At 40.3% G+C, this 21,906-nt stretch overlaps 1 protein-coding gene across 2 annotated transcripts in view; it reads right to left on the reverse strand.

Moving 5' to 3' along the window:
* LOC149470831 (bile salt export pump-like) overlaps positions 1-21,906 on the reverse strand; it is a 102,727-nt gene that overhangs the window by 77,423 nt on the left and 3,398 nt on the right. For both annotated transcript variants that reach the window (XM_089660381.1, XM_089660389.1), the window contains exons 3-7: positions 19,586-19,646; positions 15,636-15,874; positions 14,827-14,911; positions 11,169-11,302; positions 7,382-7,553 (exon numbers count right to left, since the gene is read on the reverse strand). In XM_089660381.1, the coding sequence (XP_089516507.1) occupies positions 7,382-7,553; positions 11,169-11,302; positions 14,827-14,911; positions 15,636-15,874; positions 19,586-19,646 (691 nt within the window). The remainder of the gene's footprint in view (positions 1-7,381; positions 7,554-11,168; positions 11,303-14,826; positions 14,912-15,635; positions 15,875-19,585; positions 19,647-21,906) is intronic.

Below are 21,906 nucleotides of genomic sequence, written 5' to 3' on the forward strand. Positions count from 1 at the left end.
GCCTATTTTATGTTTGTGTACTATATATTTTTGTAAAAATAATAAAAATATTGAAATCTAAATAAAGTGGTGTTTTGTTGCTCCATTAGAACCAGGTTTGTATTGCCCTGTGTCCCCAGTGGGGCATTTTCTCCTTACTTCTACTCTCAGTAACAGGTTATAGAGACTGGAAGTTATGAGAAATCTCTCCACTGGAGGCAGAGACAGCAAGACTTTAAAGGGGAACTGAACTCTGGAAGCTGCACCCATAAAAAGGCAGGCAGAAGGCAAAAGACTAGTAACCACTAATATCTGTGGTCTCCCTGTAGCTGGTTTTTCCTTCATTACTAACTTTCCATATCTTGTTCTTCACTATGGCTCTGTGAGAAGGTGGCCGTCTTGGCATAGATAGGATTTTGCTTCCTCATGTAAGTTCTTCTACCAGGAGGAACAGTGAGTAGCACAAAAGTGTTATTATAAAATATAATTTTAAATCACTTGAGACTAGCAGTCAGAGGCTTACGTGCCTTAAGCACTTTCAGCCTATAGCAGATTTACTGCAACAGGGCAGTAAATCTGTATATAAACATGATTTTGCACTTTCTTAGTGCTGTAGGGGGCACACACTTGCTGCCTCAGCGCCGCTTCTCCTTTGATTGAACACAGCAGAAGCAAATTAACAGGTGCCAGTCAATGAATGAGTACCAGCACCTGTTGATCACTGAGGAGACTAACAGAACACAGTGGTTGTGTTCTTTCAGTGGTGATCTGCTAGGTTTTCTTGCCCTGAAAAGCAGGGAATAAAATCTAGCACACTGCCAAGTAAAAACAGCACATACTAAACATAAAAGCACTTGCTAGGCACACAGTTAAACAGTTAACCCTTTGATCCCGAGATGTTTAACTCCTTCCCAGCCAGTGTCATTAATAAAGTGACAGTGAATATTTTTAGCACTGATCACTGTATTAGTGTCACTGGTTCCCACAAAGTGTCAGTTAGTGTCAATTAGTATCAGACTGTCCGCCGCAATATCGCGGTCCAGCTATAATTCACTGATGGCCACCATTACAAGTATAGAGAAAAAATTCAAGTATGCACACATATATATATATATATATATATATATATATATATATATGTATATATATATATATATATATATACACCATAGATTTAGATGCTATAACGTTTGCACAAACCAATCAATATATGCTTATTGGGATTTTTTACCAAAAATATGTAGCAGAATACAATTTGGCCACAAATCTATTAAGAAATTTGATTTTTTAAGTTTTTATATTGAATATGTTTTATAGCATAATTAAAAAAAACAGAAGTGATCAAATACAACCAAAACAAGGCTCTAGTTGTGGGGGAAAAATTATCTAAAATTAATTTATGTACAGCATTGCATGACCACGCAATTGTCAGTTAAAATGACACAGAGCCGTATTGCAGAAAATGGCCTGGTCATGAAGGGGGGTAAATAGACACAGGAGTGCCTAGGCACACTCATATACCAGGAAGAGCACTGTTATTTGTCAAAAGAAATTCAAGATAAAAGGTACTGCTTAGCTACAATTAACATTTTTAAATGTTCTCTATAAAATAGCAAATATTCACTTCTTGAGTTCAGTTTAACTTTCATTTGTAAAGAGGGGAAAGGTTAGACACTCTGTGGAGTTCGTATTGCTGTCTGTGCCTTCATGTCCCTGATACCATTATTTTTCTCATATGATGTCTTGATGTCATAGGGAAAAAATGTGAACAAGTTCCCCCAAAAGAATAGAGCCAGCAATAATCTGACATTCTAACTCATTCCCTACTGGACAAGGTTTGCCTGGAGTGGGGCTTTGAGCATCTGGTGAGAACCAGGGCTGAGTGAACTATGTGAACCTTAGAATTTTTGTAAATCTAAAATTTTTCTGTAACTTGCACATTTTAAATTTGCTTGAACCATGCCAATTTGTGCATTTCATTCTGACGACCTGTATTAACAAGTTGCTTGATTCCTCATAGACTGGACAAATGTTCAGACACATCAAGAATGTGCAATTTGCTGAGAAGATGAAACTTGCTGAGCAAAGCAGATTGCTCTTATTCATGAATCGATTAACGTGTCTCCAACAGTTACCTTCACAGTCATAGACAGACACGTCGAGCACAAATGAAACCAAGGGACAAGAGAAGTAGGATAAGTCAGTAAAAAGTAAAATGACACTGTGGTTCTAATGAGGGTCACACTTATACAAAAAGAAAAACGCTTTGATTTAAATTTCCACTTCTAAATATTCTTGTATAATGTTTACATTTGGGAATATTTATTTAACTGTTTTTTTTAAGAAGCCATTACAACTTTAGCCCTAATGCATTGCATAGATAAACACATTCTGCAGAAGTGGACAATTTACAGAACAGTTTGGGGCCCGACTCGCTTTACATTTTTAAACTGACTGTGGGCCATCAGCAAGCAGTAAGAGGGCCTCATGTAGCTCACAAAACACCAGTCTGACATGCCCAGCTAAAAACATTTTCAATTATGTACACTCCCACTGCTATGGAACTACAGGTCTGGCTGGCAGTTTGGACAATATGTTTCCCAGCAATTGGCAGGTCATCTCTAGGATGAACTAAATAGAGTCTTGCACGTAGCAATAAGCAGTAACAGTTTCCCCTTTGACAATGAGCGTGGCTCGAAACGTTAGGGGATCCACTCAACTGACGCCATCAAACCACCAGAGAGCCACTAGCCACCAGGGAACTTATCTGTTTGACCTGGTCATTGCTTTATGTGAGTTCCCTAATATACCATTTGCTGTTTACCCAATAAAGACATACTTCACCAGTATTACCATTTTGCCCTTGGCTCGTTATTTACGAGCCCCATCAAGGTGGAGCGATTTGGAGGAGTACTATTAGGAGAGGACTCCATTGGACCTGCCAGCGAAACCTGAGATGACCCTTGAGAGTGTTTCCCACCATTCCTGGGGGTCTTAAATGGTGACCGGATGCAGTCCTGTTTGCTGACCAGGCCCTGATGTCCACCGATATACATACAACGCTCAGTCTGTATGTCTTTGTGGTAAGCGCATTAATTTACCGGATTCTTCCACAAGCCTGACTGGATTTGTAATATACTTATTACCACTGTGGCATTGCCGATCTTTCACCTTTATCTTTTTATCACATTTGGGACTGTTTATGTTTGATTGATGGTTTACATCGTCTTATCTATTTACAGTGACTCTGGTTATACAGATGTTTGCTTTATCATTTAGTGCTGCATACTATTTTATTTTATTTTTGCATTCTTTTGGTGTTGAGGATTGCCTTGTTTGCTAGCTGCTATTCTGAGATTGCGCTCACTCACCCTTTTTTAGTAACAGTTTTCTGATAGACAACCAGCTGAACTGTACTAAGTTACATAACCAGATAAGATAAGGCACAAACTGTACTCACTAACATCCCTATGACTCAAATAGCTGGCCTCTTTCTTAGAAGAATACTAATCAGCAGATATCACTGAACAAATCATTTTGTTCTTAAAATACCTGTGTGTAGTGCTACTGCTGCAGGAGTCACAGGTCTACTGTCCAGATCCTCTCCAGTTACTTTGCCCCGCAGCCAGGCACTTTGGCTCAATTCCAATAACCAGTCTAGGGGTGTTGTTTCTGTTGTTTTTATTTTTGGAGAATTGGGAAAGGGATGAGGGAGATGAGTGGAATACTCTAAAGATAGGAACTATGTTCATTGAGGACTTTATCTAATCTTCAGGTCAAGCTTTGTCAGAGTTCGTTCTTGAATCAAACAGTAGATTTCAGCTTTAAGGCAGTAGAAACATGTAGTAGTAGTAACAGTGGTAGTAGTAATAGTAATAACTTATTTAGAGCCCCAGATCAATGTCCTTTAAAAGTAGGCCAAGTGGACAAAGCTCTTACAAACACCAGCCAGTGTTCCCTTTGCTAGACTCACAGTTGACTCTCTAGCACCAGAGGGAGTTAAACAACACACAAGAGCTTTTAGAGATGTTTATACTCACAAGGCCCAAGAGCAGATGGATGTCTTCTTTTGTGATACCAGACCAGAACCCGGGTCTCAGCAGTCAAGCCTTCAGGCTGCTCACCTGAGGCCGCACAGCACTTGATGCCTGGGAGGGCAACGTGCCCTCTCCTAGGCTTGGATGGGAAAAATCCAGAACTCAGTGTGCTCACTGAATAAATACAGCTATCCAGGATGCCATCAGGGCCATACTCTGTATTAATACTCATGGTGCCATCTGCATAACTCCCCACCTATCATCCAGAAACTTCTAAAGTTTTCTAGATACAGGGGAAGCTAGGCAGACTAGCAGCAGCTGAGAACCCAGAGCAGATCTAACTAAATGATCACAGCTCACCCAGTACAGTGAGCTAATTATGCTTTTTTTTCTAACAAATATTTACAGCCACTCTGACTACAGCATGACAACGTAATTTACCTATCAAGAACACAACTATTTCTATATGTCTAACCCTAGCACCTACCTAGGAGGGTGCTGCATGTGAAAGAATCCGATAAATGAGCAAGCCATTATTATTTAGCTATCTATCAATTTACCTTTCTCAACCTTTTTCATCCCAAAGGAACCCTTGAAATAATTTTCAAGTGTCAGGGAACCTTGATAAAATGTATTCATCAGGGGAGGGTGGGAAGAAAACCCCTCTTACAGTGGTGATCAGAATGCCATCATTACAGATGGCTACGGATCATTGGTGTCATGAAACTGGTTCTGCTATATGGTGTTGGACACAAAACTATTCAGGCACCATCAGATGGGAGGTCAATCAGCAACAGCTCAAGGAACCCCCAGCAATCTCTGTTGCTGTAACTGCTTGTGTAAATGCAGTGTGAGCTGGAGTTTGGCTTCAATTTGTTAGTGTATTTAAATCTGCTAGTACATCTAAAACTCCTTCTTCCTCCCCAGACTGACAATGCTGCTTTCCAAAGGTGCCCCCTGTGCTCCTTCATCCAGAGTGGGGGCATGCTAATACACAAGGTGTGTTATACAAAGTTCTCTCAAGCTATGCAGACTCTTGGGAACCCAATGGAACAATACACCGGTAGGCTGCAATGTTTTTTTCGTATGTTATTTAGCCATGAGAAGTTTGCCCTCTTCCTAGAAAATTATAGCAGGGCAATTATGCTCTTGGTAATTTATGCTCTTGGTTTGGTAAATTCCAGATTTGCCAGTCTTCCAGTCTGGGTTCAAATGCTGCAACACAAGCATGTGTATAGATGATAGAAAAAAGATAGCGCCGCGCTCCTATATAATATATACAGCTTAAGCTTAAGCTTTAGAGGTGTATCAACTTCCAATATGAACTGTGACTATACCACTAAATGCATATAAAATATTACATATAAATGACATGCATGGTGTAAAAACCTATACTGTTATTGCTTTAATGGGTGCCCTAATGAAACCCTGTGTTGCACCCATATAAAGCTATGTGTACTCTATATTAATATGTGCACATGCTAAAATAAACAAATAAAAATACAGTCTTTAAGGTAAATGTGCAAGCAAAGATTCTGTTCCTTGTCTCCGAGTGCTAAATGGTCTCCTTATGTGCTCACCTCTATATTTGCCTGAACGAATCCAGGCAAATACGCTTTTTATCCTTCCAGGATAGATGAAATGGGATGATGTCTTTGCTCTAGCCGTCCTATGAGGTGAATATACATATGGATGGATCCTCCTGTTGTCTACTTTATCTCCCTGTGTACCTGTGAGTACACTGAGTAGCTCTCTTGGGATCTCCCAATTCCCCTCCTGGGGTTGTTTCCTCTTTCACTCCTCCTAATATCAGCTCATGGGATGTATGGTCAAAGAAAAGGAAAAGCAGACCATAGTGTCTTATCCTTATATAAAGTGGATTTATTTAAGCCAATAACAAGTTGATAGTATGCAGCTCATAAATGATCCAGACAGGCTTAGATGGCAATCAGCAGGTAAAAAGTAGGTACATAGAAAACCTCTCTGCAGCTGCCCCTGCAGTGCTGTCTGCCTGTGCTTGTAATCGGATCTGCTCGCTTCTCCAGTGCAATGTCGTGACGTCAGAGCCCCTCCCCTACGCGTTGCGTCACAGGGTCACGTGACTTCATCAGGGGGAATTTGATTGGATGCCACGACTATGCATGCCCAGCTATTTATATGTCTCAGCCGCCATTTTTTCGACTGAGACATATAAATAGCTGGGCATGCATAGTCGTGGCATCCAATCAAATTCCCCCTGATGAAGTCACGTGACCCTGTGACGCAACGTGTAGGGGAGGGGCTCTGACGTCACGACATTGCACTGGAGAAGCGAGCAGATCCGATTACAAGCACAGGCAGACAGCACTGCAGGGGCAGCTGCAGAGAGGTTTTCTATGTACCTACTTTTTACCTGCTGATTGCCATCTAAGCCTGTCTGGATCATTTATGAGCTGCATACTATCAACTTGTTATTGGCTTAAATAAATCCACTTTATATAAGGATAAGACACTATGGTCTGCTTTTCCTTTTCTTTGACCATACATCCCATGAGCTGATATTAGGAGGAGTGAAAGAGGAAACAACCCCAGGAGGGGAATTGGGAGATCCCAAGAGAGCTACTCAGTGTACTCACAGGTACACAGGGAGATAAAGTAGACAACAGGAGGATCCATCCATATGTATATTCACCTCATAGGACGGCTAGAGCAAAGACATCATCCCATTTTATCTATCCTGGAAGGATAAAAAGCGTATTTGCCTGGATTCGTTCAGGCAAATATAGAGGTGAGCACATAAGGAGACCATTTAGCACTCGGAGACAAGGAACAGAATCTTTGCTTGCACATTTACCTTAAAGACTGTATTTTTATTTGTTTATTTTAGCATGTGCACATATTAATATAGAGTACACATAGCTTTATATGGGTGCAACACAGGATTTCATTAGGGCACCCATTAAAGCAATAACAGTATAGGTTTTTACACCATGCATGTCATTTATATGTAATATTTTATATGCATTTAGTGGTATAGTCACAGTTCATATTGGAAGTTGATACACCTCTAAAGCTTAAGCTTAAGCTGTATATATTATATAGGAGCGCGGCGCTATCTTTTTTCTATCATCTATATACACTAGTCAAGTGAGTTAGTGCAAGTGCCAGCGCACCCTATACACTTTCAGAATTTATTTAACACCTTGATCCATAATAGCTCACAAGTATTCACTATAATTAAACAAGCATGTGTATAGATCCTCTTCAATGCCAAGGTAAAACCCAGAGTTATGATTTCTGGCAATTAGTAATACTGGAGTACCCCGAATACTCAGGACATCAGATAAATTAAAAAAGTATATAGAATACATTAAATCCATACATACCAGAGCCATTAATCCTGCTCCTATACCAATAAGGGGACTCACTGCTACTATTACTAAAGTGAGCTTCCAGTTTCCAAGAAAACCAATAAGGAATCCAAAGACAAATGTAGATATCCGTTCAATGAAGATAGCTACTTGATCGGCAATGGCATTGTTTATTTTGTTAATATCACTGTGTGATGAAAAGTAAATAGTTTAGTTAGTAAATATAGCTAATTGCAAAACTTTTTTTTTTATAATCAGAGAAACATTTTCTAATTGCCATCTTCTCTCCCAAATGTAGAGTTCATTTAATGTCGAATTACACCTACTTCCTCCTATCCCACTATTTCATGTATTTTTTACAGGTAAAGTAGGTGCAATCTGGTGGCTAAAAATCCAGCTTTTAATAGTATGGCCACTAATTTGCACTGGGTGTTCTTGTGGTGACAGTATGTTATCTCACTTGGGTCTTGTCTTCCAGCTCAGCCATTATTGAGTTTTACAAGGCTTTAAATGCAACACATTTTCCTATTACATTATTGGTTACCACTAGGCAATAATAAGGTTAGGTTTAAACCAACCCTATCCATTGAGGTGCATGCACGCTGATGGGCACTGTCATGTGAAGAGTACACATTGCAGCGGACGCATGCATCACTTCGCTTTCAACTTGGTATGATGAGTTGGCACCTCCTATCAAACTCTCCCACTGTGTCCGTACTCATATGCCATATGCAGCTATGATAGTTTCAGTGCGGTAGTTCAATGTAAAATTCCCATTGGAATAGAAATAATCAATCAAACAAGAGTGCAGAAGGCAGCGGTATTGCCTTCTGACTGTCTGTAAACCAGCTGTCAAAGGTGGTCTAAACAGCAATCCATTGCAGATTAATTTTCAGAGGGTGGAAATAGTGCCACCGGTGTGAAAGAAGCCTTAGATGATATTTAACAATGTCCCTTTAGACCATGCCCAAAATCTAGCTCAGTGTATCCACACCTAATTTTTGGATTAGAAGGATGCTTTGTGACCATAAGTGTGCACACAGGGTGTACCAGATGTGCCTGGGCACACCCTAATCCGGAGTAGGCAAACCGTTGATCATGATCTCCCCATCCATCACAGGCAGGTGATGGGTAAACTGCAATCCTTTCATGTTGACCCCCTGGACAGGAGGGCTAGTCATTTACTGGAACCAATCTGTATTTTCCTCCTGCGGCAGCTGACTGTCCACTTCTCCTTCTCTCCCTCCTGCCAGCATTCGGCCGCCACAAGTTGAAAAAACAGGGGATCAGTACCAGTATATACTGCCCCTGCCAAACCTCCTGTCCCTGGTCCTCTTCTTTTTGCTGCTTGGGCCCCCTGTACATACACATACACAGATGGATGTGTGTTTGAGTTTTGGGGTGCACACCCTAATGCAATAGGCAGTGCACACCTATGCTGATATCTATCATTTTTGTGTGTTTAGCTGTTTATCCTGAAGTTAAGCTATAAGGTAGATCTAAAGTCCACACAGTCACTACAGTCACTATGTATCATAAACAAATGCCAAGTTTTAATAAACTGTGTTCAACTCTTTTATTCTTTTTTTGCTCACTTCTGATCCCATACAGCCACAATTAGAAAATTACAGCCCTAGCAGCACATTATTTCGCTGGACCAACTTCCTGATAGTGACAACAGTTAAATCACTAACCTTGTCTCAAAATGCCAAACAAATCATTCTCCTCATTCCTCTTGCAAGACCTCTTGCTTTCTAGCTCCCTTGTCACCTCCTCCCATGCTCCCATCCAGGTCTTCTCCAGAGCCTCTCCCATCCTCTGAAACTCCCTACCCCAATCGGTCCATCTCCCTCCTACTCTGTCCACTTTTAGACACTCCCTGAAAACTCATCTCTTCAGAGAGGCCTACCCTGCCCCCAGCTAACAACTGTACACCTATTCTCTCCATTAGCCCATCCTTTACCATTATTACTTTTTGTATCTCTTGACCCTCCCTCCTAGATTGTAAGCTCTAACAAGCAGGACCCTCTGATTCCTATTGTACTAAATTGTATTCTAATTGTACTGTCTTCTCTTCTGTTGTAAAGCGCTGCATAAACTGTCGGCACTATAGAAATCCTGTATAATATTTAAAATAATTGTGGATCATAGATGTGAAATATGCGGTTGATTGACTAAAGGCAAATGGAGTGTTCACTTTGTAAGGGGAGATGCACTTTGCAAGATAATTTATTCTAGAGCTTAATGAATATGATAACATTTCACCCAATCATACAAGAATCAATCAAAGCAAGATATATTAACCACCTTCCGCCCGCCATATAGTACAATGATGGGCGCAAGGTGGTTCTCTCGTTCTGATAGGACGTCATATGACGTCCTTCCATTCTCACCACGCATGCGCTGCTCAGGGAGCGCGCAGCGCGGCGATCGCCGGTGCGCTGTGTCCCTCGGACACAGCGGATCATGGAAAGAGCCGAAGATGTCGGCTCAGTCATGTGATCAGCTGTGTCCAATCACAGCTGATCACATGTAAACACAGAAATGCCAGTTATCAGCATTTCTCTCCTCTCGAGCTGTCACGCTGACAGCTTGTGAGGAGAGGAGAGCCAGTAATCGGCTTTTCGCAGAGGGGACATGTACACAGATCATCAGGACACTGATGATCAGTGTGCCCTGATGATCAGTGTGGCTCCAAAAGTGCCACCTGTCAGTGTATATCAGTGCCAGCAATTAGTGCCCATCAGTGCCACATATTGGTGCATACCAGTGCACATCAATGCCACATATCAGTGCCCATCTGAGCTGCCTTTCAATGTCACCCATCAGTGCTAGTCAGTGCCACCTATCAATGCCAATCAGTGCCACCTATCAGTGCTGCCAATCAGTGCCACCTATCAGTGACAGTCAGTGTCGCCTATCAGTGCACATCAGTGCTGCCTATCAGTGCCAGTCAGTGCCGCCTATCAGTGCCAGTCAGTGCTACCTAACAGTTCCAGTCAGTGCTGCCTAACAGTGCCAGCCAGTGCTGTCTATCAGTGCCATATATCAGTGTCATGTATCAGTGCTGCCTTTCAGTGCCCATCAGTGATGCCTGTCAATGCCCATCAGTGCAACCTACCAGTGCCTCCTCATCAGTGCCCAGCAGTGCCACCTATCAGTGTCCATCAGTGCAGCCTATCAGTGCCCATCACTTCAGCCTCATTAGTGCACATCAGTGAAAGAGAAAAATCACTTATTTACAAAATTGTATAACAAAAACTAAGAAAAAACTTTTTTTTTTCAAAATTTTAAGAAAATTTTAAGAAAAAATAAAAATCCATAAGGTGATTAAATACCACCAAAATAAAGCTCTATCTGTCTCAAAAAATGATAAAAATTTCATATGGGTACAGTGTTGCATGACCGTGCAATTGTCATTCAAAGTGTGACAGCGCTGAAAGCTGGAAATTGGCCTGTGCAGGAAGGGGGTATAAATGCCCTGTAGGCTAGTGGTTAAAATAGCCTAGTTACCATTAATAAATATATAGTATATAATAATTAACCCTATAGATTTTATCAGCGATGCATGTGACAGGGTGACAACACAGGAAGTCCAATAGCAGGATGTGTCTGGACATGGAATATTTTAACGTGTTTTTGCAATGTATTTTCCTTTAGAAAGTGGTGTGACACTATAGTCTTCATCATACCAAAATCAAATAAAATGTACACTTACAGTACTGCAAATAGATATTTCATGAATGGCATCATTGTTAAGTGCAGTAAACAAATATTTAATTCAATGCATCATTATACTCACTCTGAAATTCTTGTGTTAAGTTCTCCAACAGAATTGCAGTCAAACCAGGCAATATCAAGCCTCATTATTTTCCTAAAATATTCCTTCCGAATAATTTGAATTTGATGAGCTGCGGCCACAACCCATAATGAAATCTATTATGAAAGGAAATACAATTGGATGCGGTGTGATGATCTATGTTGTTACTGAGGAGAATTGTAATGACAGCATTACAATGCAATGTGCTAAGCACTAGATACTGTATGCCCTGCCAATGTCAGATATTTGAATGAAAAATATTTTTTTCATTACCTTCTTTTTATATGAAACATTTTAGTAAAAAAATAAAAGTAGCTGAAGAGAGCATATTGTAAGGACACATATTGTTACATACATAGCAATATGTAGCATTGGGGGAGGTTGAGGATATCATTAGGACAAAGGATACCATTATTGTACACTGAGTGAAGGATTAATCATGCCATGACCCGTGTTGTAATGTGCGTTATCACAACTCACAGCAAGACTCTCTACATGCTTTGCAAAGTTAATTGTATCCCAGTCCATATCTACAATGTGTTGCACAACATATGCATATCAACTTTGCATTCGATTATTCTGCGCTCAACAAAATAAGGCATGACCCTTTTTGTTTGCTTTGAAGTGCATTAGCATAATAAATTGCAGCACACTGTTTTATGGTTTGCATGGGTCATTAGACATTTAATAAGCGGCCTTAAATATATTATAATGGAACACAAAAACTATACATATAGAATTTGATTTACATATTTATTATTCAGCAGCTCTTGTCATTTGCCTACTGCTGTAAAAGTGCATGGCCACAAGGCTAATGCTTCATTTACTTTACAGACTTTTAGACCATATATCAGCTAAATGAACTGTGAACATCTATTACATTGCTGGTGTCCCTCCTGCCCTTTGCACCTCTGTAAGCTGCCCAAATACCTTCCCCTTTAGTCTGCAGTGCTAGAAGTTATGCTGCAATGCCAGATCTCATTTCTCTATGTAACACACTGCACTAATACTGATTGCAGGATGTTAATTAACCACAAGATGGCAGTGTTCTGCAGTTATTCAGTCTTTATTGAAGCAAAGCCTTGTTGAACTTCTATGCTGGTAGCAGGACATCTGCACTCAGACAAGGAGTGAACAGACTACATATCCCAGAAGAGCTGGCAAAGAGGTGGAAGCCTATAAATTCAGCAGCCCGGGAACTCTCCAGGAAGGAAGTAGATGGTGAGAGGCAGAGGATGTGTATGGAGAAGGTCTCAGGGGATCCAGGCTGGATCGGGCCGCATCGCAGAGAAGGAAAGAGGGACTGCAGGCCACAGGTATCGCTGATGAGCAGGACAGTCAATCCTGCAGGCAGGCGAATCATAGTGCTATCATTGGCATAGCTTCTTTGTCAGAGGGATCAAGAGATCACAGGGGCCCCCAAAAAGAGACCACCTTTCGCACTGCAAATACTATAGACTGGGTAAGAGGGTTTCATAACCCAGATCATCACAAGTTACAAGTGACTGTGTGTAGGGCCCCATCAAGTGTGCAGAATATTTGTCACCATTTCTTGATGAAATACTAAAGAGGACATTATTTCTTATAGGTATTCATCTCAAGAGTTAAAACTAGTTCCCCGCTATTGAGAACCCAAAAGTGAGTTAGCCTAGCATCTTGATAGTCCACTTCGGCTCACTTGGGGAGAGATATCTCAAAAGCTGGAACTGATATTTAAATTCTGATCCTTCAGGACATTTACGTTTTCTCGAAGTGATACTGTGCTTTATTCTTTTGTTAAACATTTTAGAGTATTTCATTTTTTATGCACATCTATTTTTATTCTTTTTTTGTGCTTGTACTCTCTATACCCTGACCTCAATACAATCAGAATATTTATTCACATTAAACTGTGAGTTCATTTTATGGTTCAAAGCCAGGGAGTCCTCCTGGTCAAGGTTTTACGGTGATGTCAGCAGGGCTCTACTTCCAAAACAGGCTCAGAACAGGCAGGAAGCACAAAATACTCAGTGGCTGTAAAGGGGTGGTGCTACACCTATAAGATTTTCGTTGTGTAGGGGATCATGGGATTATGCTGTTAATGCGCTTTATGTCTGAACAAAATGGTATTCTGTTACGTGTTCTTCGTAATCTTGCTTTAAGCCAAACCTATACTTTGCCCACACATGGAAAGCTACAAGCTTCCTTTAAAACTTCATAACCAGCAGCACATAATCACTTTTCCTTAGCTCCCCTACTGCTCTGTTTTAGCTCAGTAAAGAAAATACTTATCGGCAGGAGCGGACTGACCATTTTGAAACTCAGGCACTGCCCGAGGGCCCGGGGTCAGTAGGGGGCCACATGAGATACCCCTGGTACCTTTTTCATAGGCTTTTTTGAGTTTGGGCAAGGACACAGGGGCCCCATGATCCCCTATTGCCCGGGGGCCCCATGAGTCGTCAGTCCGCCCCTGCTTACAGGTATGGAGGAGCATGTTACTTACGCCGTAGTGCAGTGCAAGGTCAGTCACCAAGCACCAATACTTTTACATGGTGTTAGTCTATAGTGTTTGGTAAGCTGCAAGTGGAGCAACTGTGCAGATTACACAGGGCAGCTTCTCTTGCTCCTGACAGCTAACGGTGTGGCAGAATAGCAAAGAAAGGGGGTGTATATGCTGCTGGAGGAGTATCTAAAGTGAACCTTTTGCTTTGAAACTTAAAAGTGTCATGCATGATGTTACATAGTAACACTGAATTTACTGTGGGTATGAACATATTGAATAGCAATTTGAAGTGTTCGGACACATGGCACACCTTCCAACTACATGCAGCTTCCTTCCAGAGTCAGAGATAACAACAGAAGACACTAAACCAGTTTATTTTGTTTCATTATTTTCTACAAAATTATGTTCTTTCAAACGGTATATTCTTGAGTGGAAAATATATACATGCGGTGCTGGTATGTATGTATAGTCCACTCTCTGAACATAAACTGCGCTCCTAATAGTGTAAAAAACAAATTGGAAGGAATCGATGCTATGAGTGAATATCCTGATCTGGAGAAATATATGTTTAAACAAAAGCGCATTTTGCCAACCATGAAAGTGAGAATCAAATAAAACTGGTGAGTGCACACCTAAAGGGGGAACACAGTAGTTTTGAAGATTTTTTACAGTCACGTAGTGATTTTATTTTGCATTATTCAATTCACACAGTGGATATAATGAGGACTTTTTTAATGGACTCTTGTGTTTATTAAGTTTTTATTATATAATGGTTTATTATATGATTTATATAATTAATTTTTATGGTCTATAGAGCGCTGCATATTTTGGGATTTTTCTAAATATTTATTTGGTCACGAAACTATGTTCTTGGCTACATTCTGTCAACGGCTTGTGAGTTGATAGCCTTTACTGAAGGCATAAGGCTGAGAAGATCATTGTCTCTTTACACTTCATCCAGTGTACTGCATATTAAAAATTAAAACTGTGTTGGAATAAACTTCTGTATCTTACTGGAGAGTTAAGCTGTCTGTGGAGTATGGTTATTCAGCAAGTGACCATACTGGCCAGAAAGACAGAGGTATAAAGGAGGTATGTCACTGCATAAAGCAGTGCTTGAAACAGAACAAAGGTATAGGAAAAAAATACAATTTGTACCTGGAAGTAGCTGATCACAAGCACTACTGCTCCAATAGCAATATAGTAGTAGGCAAACTGTGTCATTTCTTTTTCAATGTTTATCCTGTGACAAACGTTTACAAAAGTCAGTACAGTACAACTGCCTCTCAAAATGCTCACATGAAACCACAATAATATGTACAGAAACCATGCAGTATTTTTTTCCATTTTTAGTGAAATGCATTGGAGTCAAAGAGGAAGGTGAAATTATGTTTTGTTTTGTTTTTTTAAGGGGAGCAATGGGTTTTAAACAAAACAGATATTAAATTAAATTGAGTAAACAACCCTTAATGTACCCTGCTAGGAAAACACCTTCTAAAAAAAGACAAAAAGTGTAAAACATCTTTTTTTTTCAAACAAATTCCCACTAAGCAGCTGACAGTTTTCCCTTTTATCAAAATTGTGGCAAAAATAGGTTACACCAAAATCTCTCCACGCATTCCTAACCCAGATCTTACAACTGCTAAAAACTTGTATAGCCCCTTCTAGTGTTTGATGTTTTTTGAGACCATTGTGCTTATCACCTTTAAATGTTCCTCCAAAAATAACAAGCTGGAACCCTATTGTCACCCACCAATAAACTATAGCACCATCTCATTACATAGCTAAATGCTTTCTATCCATCCATCTTTAAAAGGTGAAGAACACAACAAAAGATAATCAAAGCAGTGTAAAAACAGCATAAAAAATTAAGAGACCTAATATGCTATGGTAATCTTAAGAACAATTTTTCAGGTAATATTTCTTTAGGATACATTTTCAATACCCAGATTGTATGTATCTCTTACCCACACTCCACTGTAGTGTTGTCCATTTCAAATTGCGAACCATCGGACCAGACAATGGTGCCATTGATACAAGTTTTATTCTTATCTTGGAGTATCTGACTTTCTTTCTCATATTCAACAAATATGTCTGTCATCATGCCATAGACAAAGAGCATGAGTGGCTGAGCCGCCCCGTGTACTAAGGCACACACTGCGCCCACCACCATCATGATGATGTCAGTGCTGGAAGCATAACGGAACTGAAAGAAGACAATAGTGAGAGTGCAGTAACTGAGCAAGATGCACAAAGATTCTTCAGTATACAGAAGGGACCATGTTAGGAATTCACCATCTCACCATTCTACCATTTCTAATACCATTTTCTAGTAGGACTGCTTATCAGGCTTTGGCCTAGGCAGGCCATGAAAACATTGCAGAATTTTCCATGAGGGTCTGTTCACAACTATACCAACCAATTAAAAAAAAATCTGTCTAATAAAGAGTGCTTGGGGATTATTTCTGATTGGTTATCCTAATACTCTTGTTGCATACTTAAGCATAATTATACCAAAATTTAATACTGCCATGGCCAAAAATATTGGCACCCCTGCATTCCTGTCAGATAATGCACCACTTCGCCCAGAAAATTGTTGCAATTACAAATGTTTCGGCATTCTCATGTTTATTTCTTTTGTTTATATTGGTATGACAAAAAGAGGAGAAATAAAAGCCAAATCTGACACATTCAACGCAAAACTCCAAAAATGGACTGGACAAAATTATTGACACCTTCTTAAAATTGTAAGAAATAATTTCATTCCAAGTTTGTGATGCTCCTGTAATTTGTAATTAAACTCAGCTGTATCCAATAGCAGATGACAATATAGAAATCACACTGGAAACCAGTTAAAAATGGTGAAAAATTTACTCCACCTTTTTGTTTTGTGTTTCTGTGTGCCACATGGTGCACCGAGAAGAGAAAGAGCAGCAAGGAATTGTCTGAGGATTTGAGAACAAAAATTGTGGAAAAGCATGGACAATCTCAAGATTAAAAGTCGATCTCCAGAGATCTCAATGTTCCTGTGTCCACTGTGCACAACATTGTCAAGAATGTTGCAGCCTATGGCACTGTAGCTAATATCCCTGGATGTGGACGAAAGAGAAAAAGTGATCAAAGATTGCAATGAAGGATTGTTCGAATGATGGATAACAGGGGCGGACTGACAACTCATGGGGCCCCCGGGCAATAGGGGATCATGGGCCCCCTGTGTCCTTGCCCAAACTCAAAAAAGCCTATGAAAAAGGTACCAGGGGCATCTCATGGGGCCCCCTACTGACCCTGGGCCCTCGGGCAGTGCCCGAGTTTCCAAATGGTCAGTCCGCCCCTGGTGGATAAAGAACCTCAATCAACTTCCAGACAAATTCAAGCGGACCTTCAGGCACAGGGTAGAACTGTGATCAGCTTGCACTATATGTCACCATCTGAATGAAAAGGGACACTATAGTAGGAGAACCAGGAGGACCCCACTGCTGACACAGAAACATAAAAAAGCCAGATTGGAGTTTGCCAAAACTTACCTGAGGAAGCCAAAATCCTTTTGAGAGAATTTGCTGTGGACAGATGAAACAAAATTGCAACTTTTTGGTAAAGCCCATCATTCTACTGCTTTCAGAAAAAGAAATCAGGCCTTTAAAAAAAAGAATACAGTCCCGACAGTCAAACATGGTGGAGGTTCACTGATGTTTTGGGGTTGCTTTGCTGCTTCAGGCACTGGATGTCTTGACCGTGTGCATGGCATTATGAAATCTGAAGACTACCAAAGAATTCTGGGGTGCAATGTAGGGCCCAGTGTCAAAAAGTTGGGTCTCTGTCAGAGGTCATGGGTCTCACAGCAGGACAATGACCCAAAACACACATCAAAAAGCACCTGGAAATGGTTTCAGACAAAGTGCTGGAGAATACTGAACTGGCCAGCAATGAGTCCAGATCTCAATCTCATAGAGCACCTGTGGAGAGATCTCAGAACAGCAGTTGGGAAAAGGAACCCTTCCAATCTGAGAGACCTAGAGCAATTGGCGAAAGAAGAGTGCTCCAAAATTCCAGTAGAGAACTCATTGATGGTTACAGGAAGCGATTGATTTTAGTTATTTTTTCCAAGGGGTGTACTACCGAAATTTTTAAATTTAAGGATGCCAATAATTTTGTCTAGCTCATTTTTGGAGTTTTGTGTGGAATGTGTCAGATTTGGCTTTTTGTTTCTCCACTTTCTTGTGTCACACCAATACAAACAAAAGAAATAAACATGAGAATGCCTAAACATGTGTATTTGCATCAATTTTCTAGGCGAAGTGGTACATTATCTGACAGAAATGCAGGGGTGTCAGTAGTTTTGACCATGACTGTATATTGCAGCTAACCAGTTCTTAGAAATGATGACTGCATTTAATTTCTTTTTTTTACATTTTTTTCCTTTATTTTATCACCAGGCAATCCTGCAAATAACACACTTCCTGTCCTAAGTTGGCTTCCGAAATTTGAATTATGAAAATAATAGAATAGAATAAAACATAATAGAATAGGATAGAACAGAATAGAAAAGAAAAAATAGAATATAAAATAAAAGAATAAATAAAATAGAATAGAATATAAAATAAAGGAATATAATATAATAGAACAGAACATAAAAAATTAGAATATTAAAGAATAGAATAGAAAAAAATTGAATAGAAAGATTATAACCATCTTCAGAAATTCGAATTTCAAAATTCGACTATAATAGAACCAGCTATTCTTCAATTGTATACATATTGTGAAATAGTTTACAAACGTATGAACTGAAAAAAATAAAATAGCTGAATACATCCCCAGTGAAGTGACTGGCCTCAGGTAATACACAGAGATTAAACAAATTCTCCTACATAAGTTGTACCTATTTATCTAAAGCCCCCTCTTCTCTATGTCCATTCAAATTGCAGAATTTATACAGCTTGTCTATGTTTTTTAAAAAACGGGGTGAGGAGCTGAAGTTACACTCTGCAGAGCTCAGTGATGAGAGCTGGAAGCTGACTGGAGGGAAAGGACAAACCTTCCATTCATACAGCGCATAAGAACAGAGCTGAAGCTGTCAATCACAGGCTATGTGTTGGAGGTCCCTCCCCTGTCACCTTTTTACCTCTTAAGTCAGGAAAACTTGTCAGAAGTGACTCGTGTAGATAACTAAAGAACAAGGCAGCGAGAGAAATGACACTTGGGGTTGATTTAAAACTGGACAGTGCAAAATCTGGTGCAGTTCTGCATGGAAACCAACCAGCTTCCAGTTTTTTTGTCAAAGCATAATGGAACAAGCTGAAGTTAGGAGCTAATTGGCTGCCATGTACAGCTGCACCAGATTTTGCACTCTCCAGTTTTATTAAGTCAACCCCAGTGTGTTCTGAATTGAGCCAAATACACACTATAGAGGGATATGCTTTGTTCATAATTCATGTCACAGATTTACAACCACTGGTAAAGTTTCTATATCTGTCTTATCCCGGTTTATTATCCTTTCTCTCTTGCAAACGGACGTTCTGACCGGGTTCGCCTGCCCATTTTTTAGTCCAGACCTGATTGGCACCTCTATTCTCCTCTATGGAGCGGCGGGTGTAATGGAATATATGTCTGTTTACACCCACCGGCATAAAATTCGATCCACCAAAAAGAGACAGATGGAGATCCATTCCCCCTCAGTCCATTGGATGGGATGGCAGTCAGATGGAAACAGATTGAGGGTCCGTTTCCATCTGACTGCCAATAGAGAGCTGTGTCTGTGTCTCTGCAGCAGCGGAGCAGACACGAACCTGTCTTTCACTTGCTCAGCAGGGATCAACGGAGATCAGAGCAAGCAGATCTGCTGACAGGTCCTCCCCATGTGAAAGGGGCCTTACTGAAAATCTGTTGCCTATTTAATGAAAATCAAAACTCAGATAGTTACCAACTGAAAGAATCCCACTCGAATTTCTTTTTCTTTCTTTTTCTTGGGTTTCTTTTCAAATCTAAGGAAATAAAGGTAATCAGCAAGATATTTTTTCAATGTTACTTGAATTTTTAACGGTAGTAAAGCAAACAAGGACCTAGAGTACTTTTGTAGAATGAATCTCTGACTGTGGTTCAGGAATATTTGTGTCTTTCTCCTTCACTTCACAGATGAAAGTATCATTTAGATTTTTTATTATAAAAAATAGGTTTTCGTGTTCGAGCCAGTTACACCATGGTGGGTCAGACATTTGTGTGTACAGTAGAAATGACTAGAAGGAAATGTCACAGTTTCCTGGGGCACTATTTTGGCATCAAGCAGAAAACCCTCCTATCCTCTACCTCTGTTTGATCTTCAGTTGGCATGGAGTTGTTCATGTAATCAGTTATGACACCAGCCATTGGATGATTTGTTATTCATTACGTGTCTTGAATGTAATTGTTTTGGGAAACCGTTTAATCAGTGTCTTTAGTTCTGCTTTAAATTGATGGGTTTAGATTGGCTTTATTCAATGGGTTTAGTTCCACTTAATGTGGTAAGAAGTCGGCCTGGGCCTAATTTCAGAAGTGTTAAGTTATTTAAAGTGAGCTGGTGTGCAGTTCAACCATTCATTAAGGTGGAGAAACTGAGTTGATTCTTCACAAGACTGAAGTGAAAACAGCTGCTTTTTCCTATAACACACCTTGTTTATTTTCTTTTCAATATATTCTATTTTTGGTAAAAAGAGGTACAAATACACTGTATAGGCAAATGCCCAAAAGCTGGGTAATCAACGTATCAATAAAAAAATCAGTCATGTCAAAGCAATACAAACAGCAAGGTATTATCAGGAACATATGGTCAGTAGTACAAGACAATGATAAGAGCAGTGGCCACTGGGCCAGTATTGCAAAATGGCCTTGGTATGTAACATGGCATCAATTCGTCTTGGAAAAACTCGTTTTCAAAAAGAAAATGGATAAGAGATAAAAAGAGAGAAAGTAGAGAGAAAAGATTCTGCCTCCCCCAAAGGGAGCAAAAAAGGAAAGGGGAAAAGGGGAGGGGAAATGGTTAGGAGGAGATAAGGGAGAGGGGTATAAGGAGTTAAAGGAAGTGGGAGCGGGAGTGTGATGCAGGGGGTATCCGGTCCACTAGTAGGCCTCTTACACAGCTGCCAGGCTCACAAAGGAACTTGTTGGGTATTGGTGTGTAAGCCATGGGTTCCAAATTTTTAGGAATTTGGCATGAGGGTAAGTAAGAATACTGGTCAGCTGTTCCATAATAAAGATGCCATCTAGGTGAGATTCAGCTTCTGAGAAATGGGTAAATTCCTTCCTCCATGCTTTAGCGATTGTGAGCTAGCAGGACAAAATGAACCAATTTAAGTTAGTCCTTAGTAATGTCCAGGGAGTTGAAATGCAGGAGGGGCAGCCAAGGGTACTTAGTGAGCAGCGTTTCTAGTGGGGCATGCAATAGTGAAAAGACCAAAAATGACTCAACATAGGACAGGTCCACCACGTATGTAGAACATCACCAGCTGTCTGGCATCCTCAAAAGCAGTAGCCGGAACATGTGCTGATCTGGAGGGCATCATATACCATCTGGTCATCACTTTATAGGCAGATTCGAGTGTTGTAACATTAATGGTGCAGGAGGCAGTGGCGGACCAAACATCATGGCAATCAAGGGCTGAATTGTGAGCCTTCAGATTTTCCTCCTACCAAATCACATAGGCATGGGCTGTTGACATAGGTAGTCAGCTAAACTGAGAATATACCAAGGAGATACGTTTATAAGCCAGTGGGGTTCAGGAGCAGGTATGTTCGAAGACAGTGAGTGGAAACCTTGTCTATTTTCATACTATAGTAAATAATGACCTAGCCTCAGGAGAGTGCATAGCCTCATGTTATGTCCCTGTACTGAACACCAGACAGAAATTTTCATAGAACATACAGGAACATTTCATGAAAATTGTCTTAACCGGTGTGATATCTATTACAGGCAGAGAGGATTACATTGCTTCTAGGCTGACCAACTTGGAAGGGGGTCCCTTTCTGTCTCCACCAGTAGAGCATGCAAAAGCAGTTCTTTACTTGGAGAGACTTTTGATTTCTTGGCTTTGAGTCCTCTATATACACAGAGACATTTCCAATGTACAGAAATAATAATAGTATAATGTAATGTTATTTATTAGTGCTACAACATCATCCAGCATTACAGGCCAGTCAGTTGAAGACATGTTTTATGACTGACTTGTGCTTGTGCAATTTACAAAGGGACACACTTCATCTCTCACAGGA

Source organism: Staurois parvus, unplaced genomic scaffold (genome assembly GCF_062004578.1).
Source record: "Staurois parvus isolate SC_StPar_1 unplaced genomic scaffold, SC_StPar_1.0 ptg000031l, whole genome shotgun sequence".
Lineage (NCBI taxonomy): Eukaryota > Metazoa > Chordata > Amphibia > Anura > Ranidae > Staurois > Staurois parvus.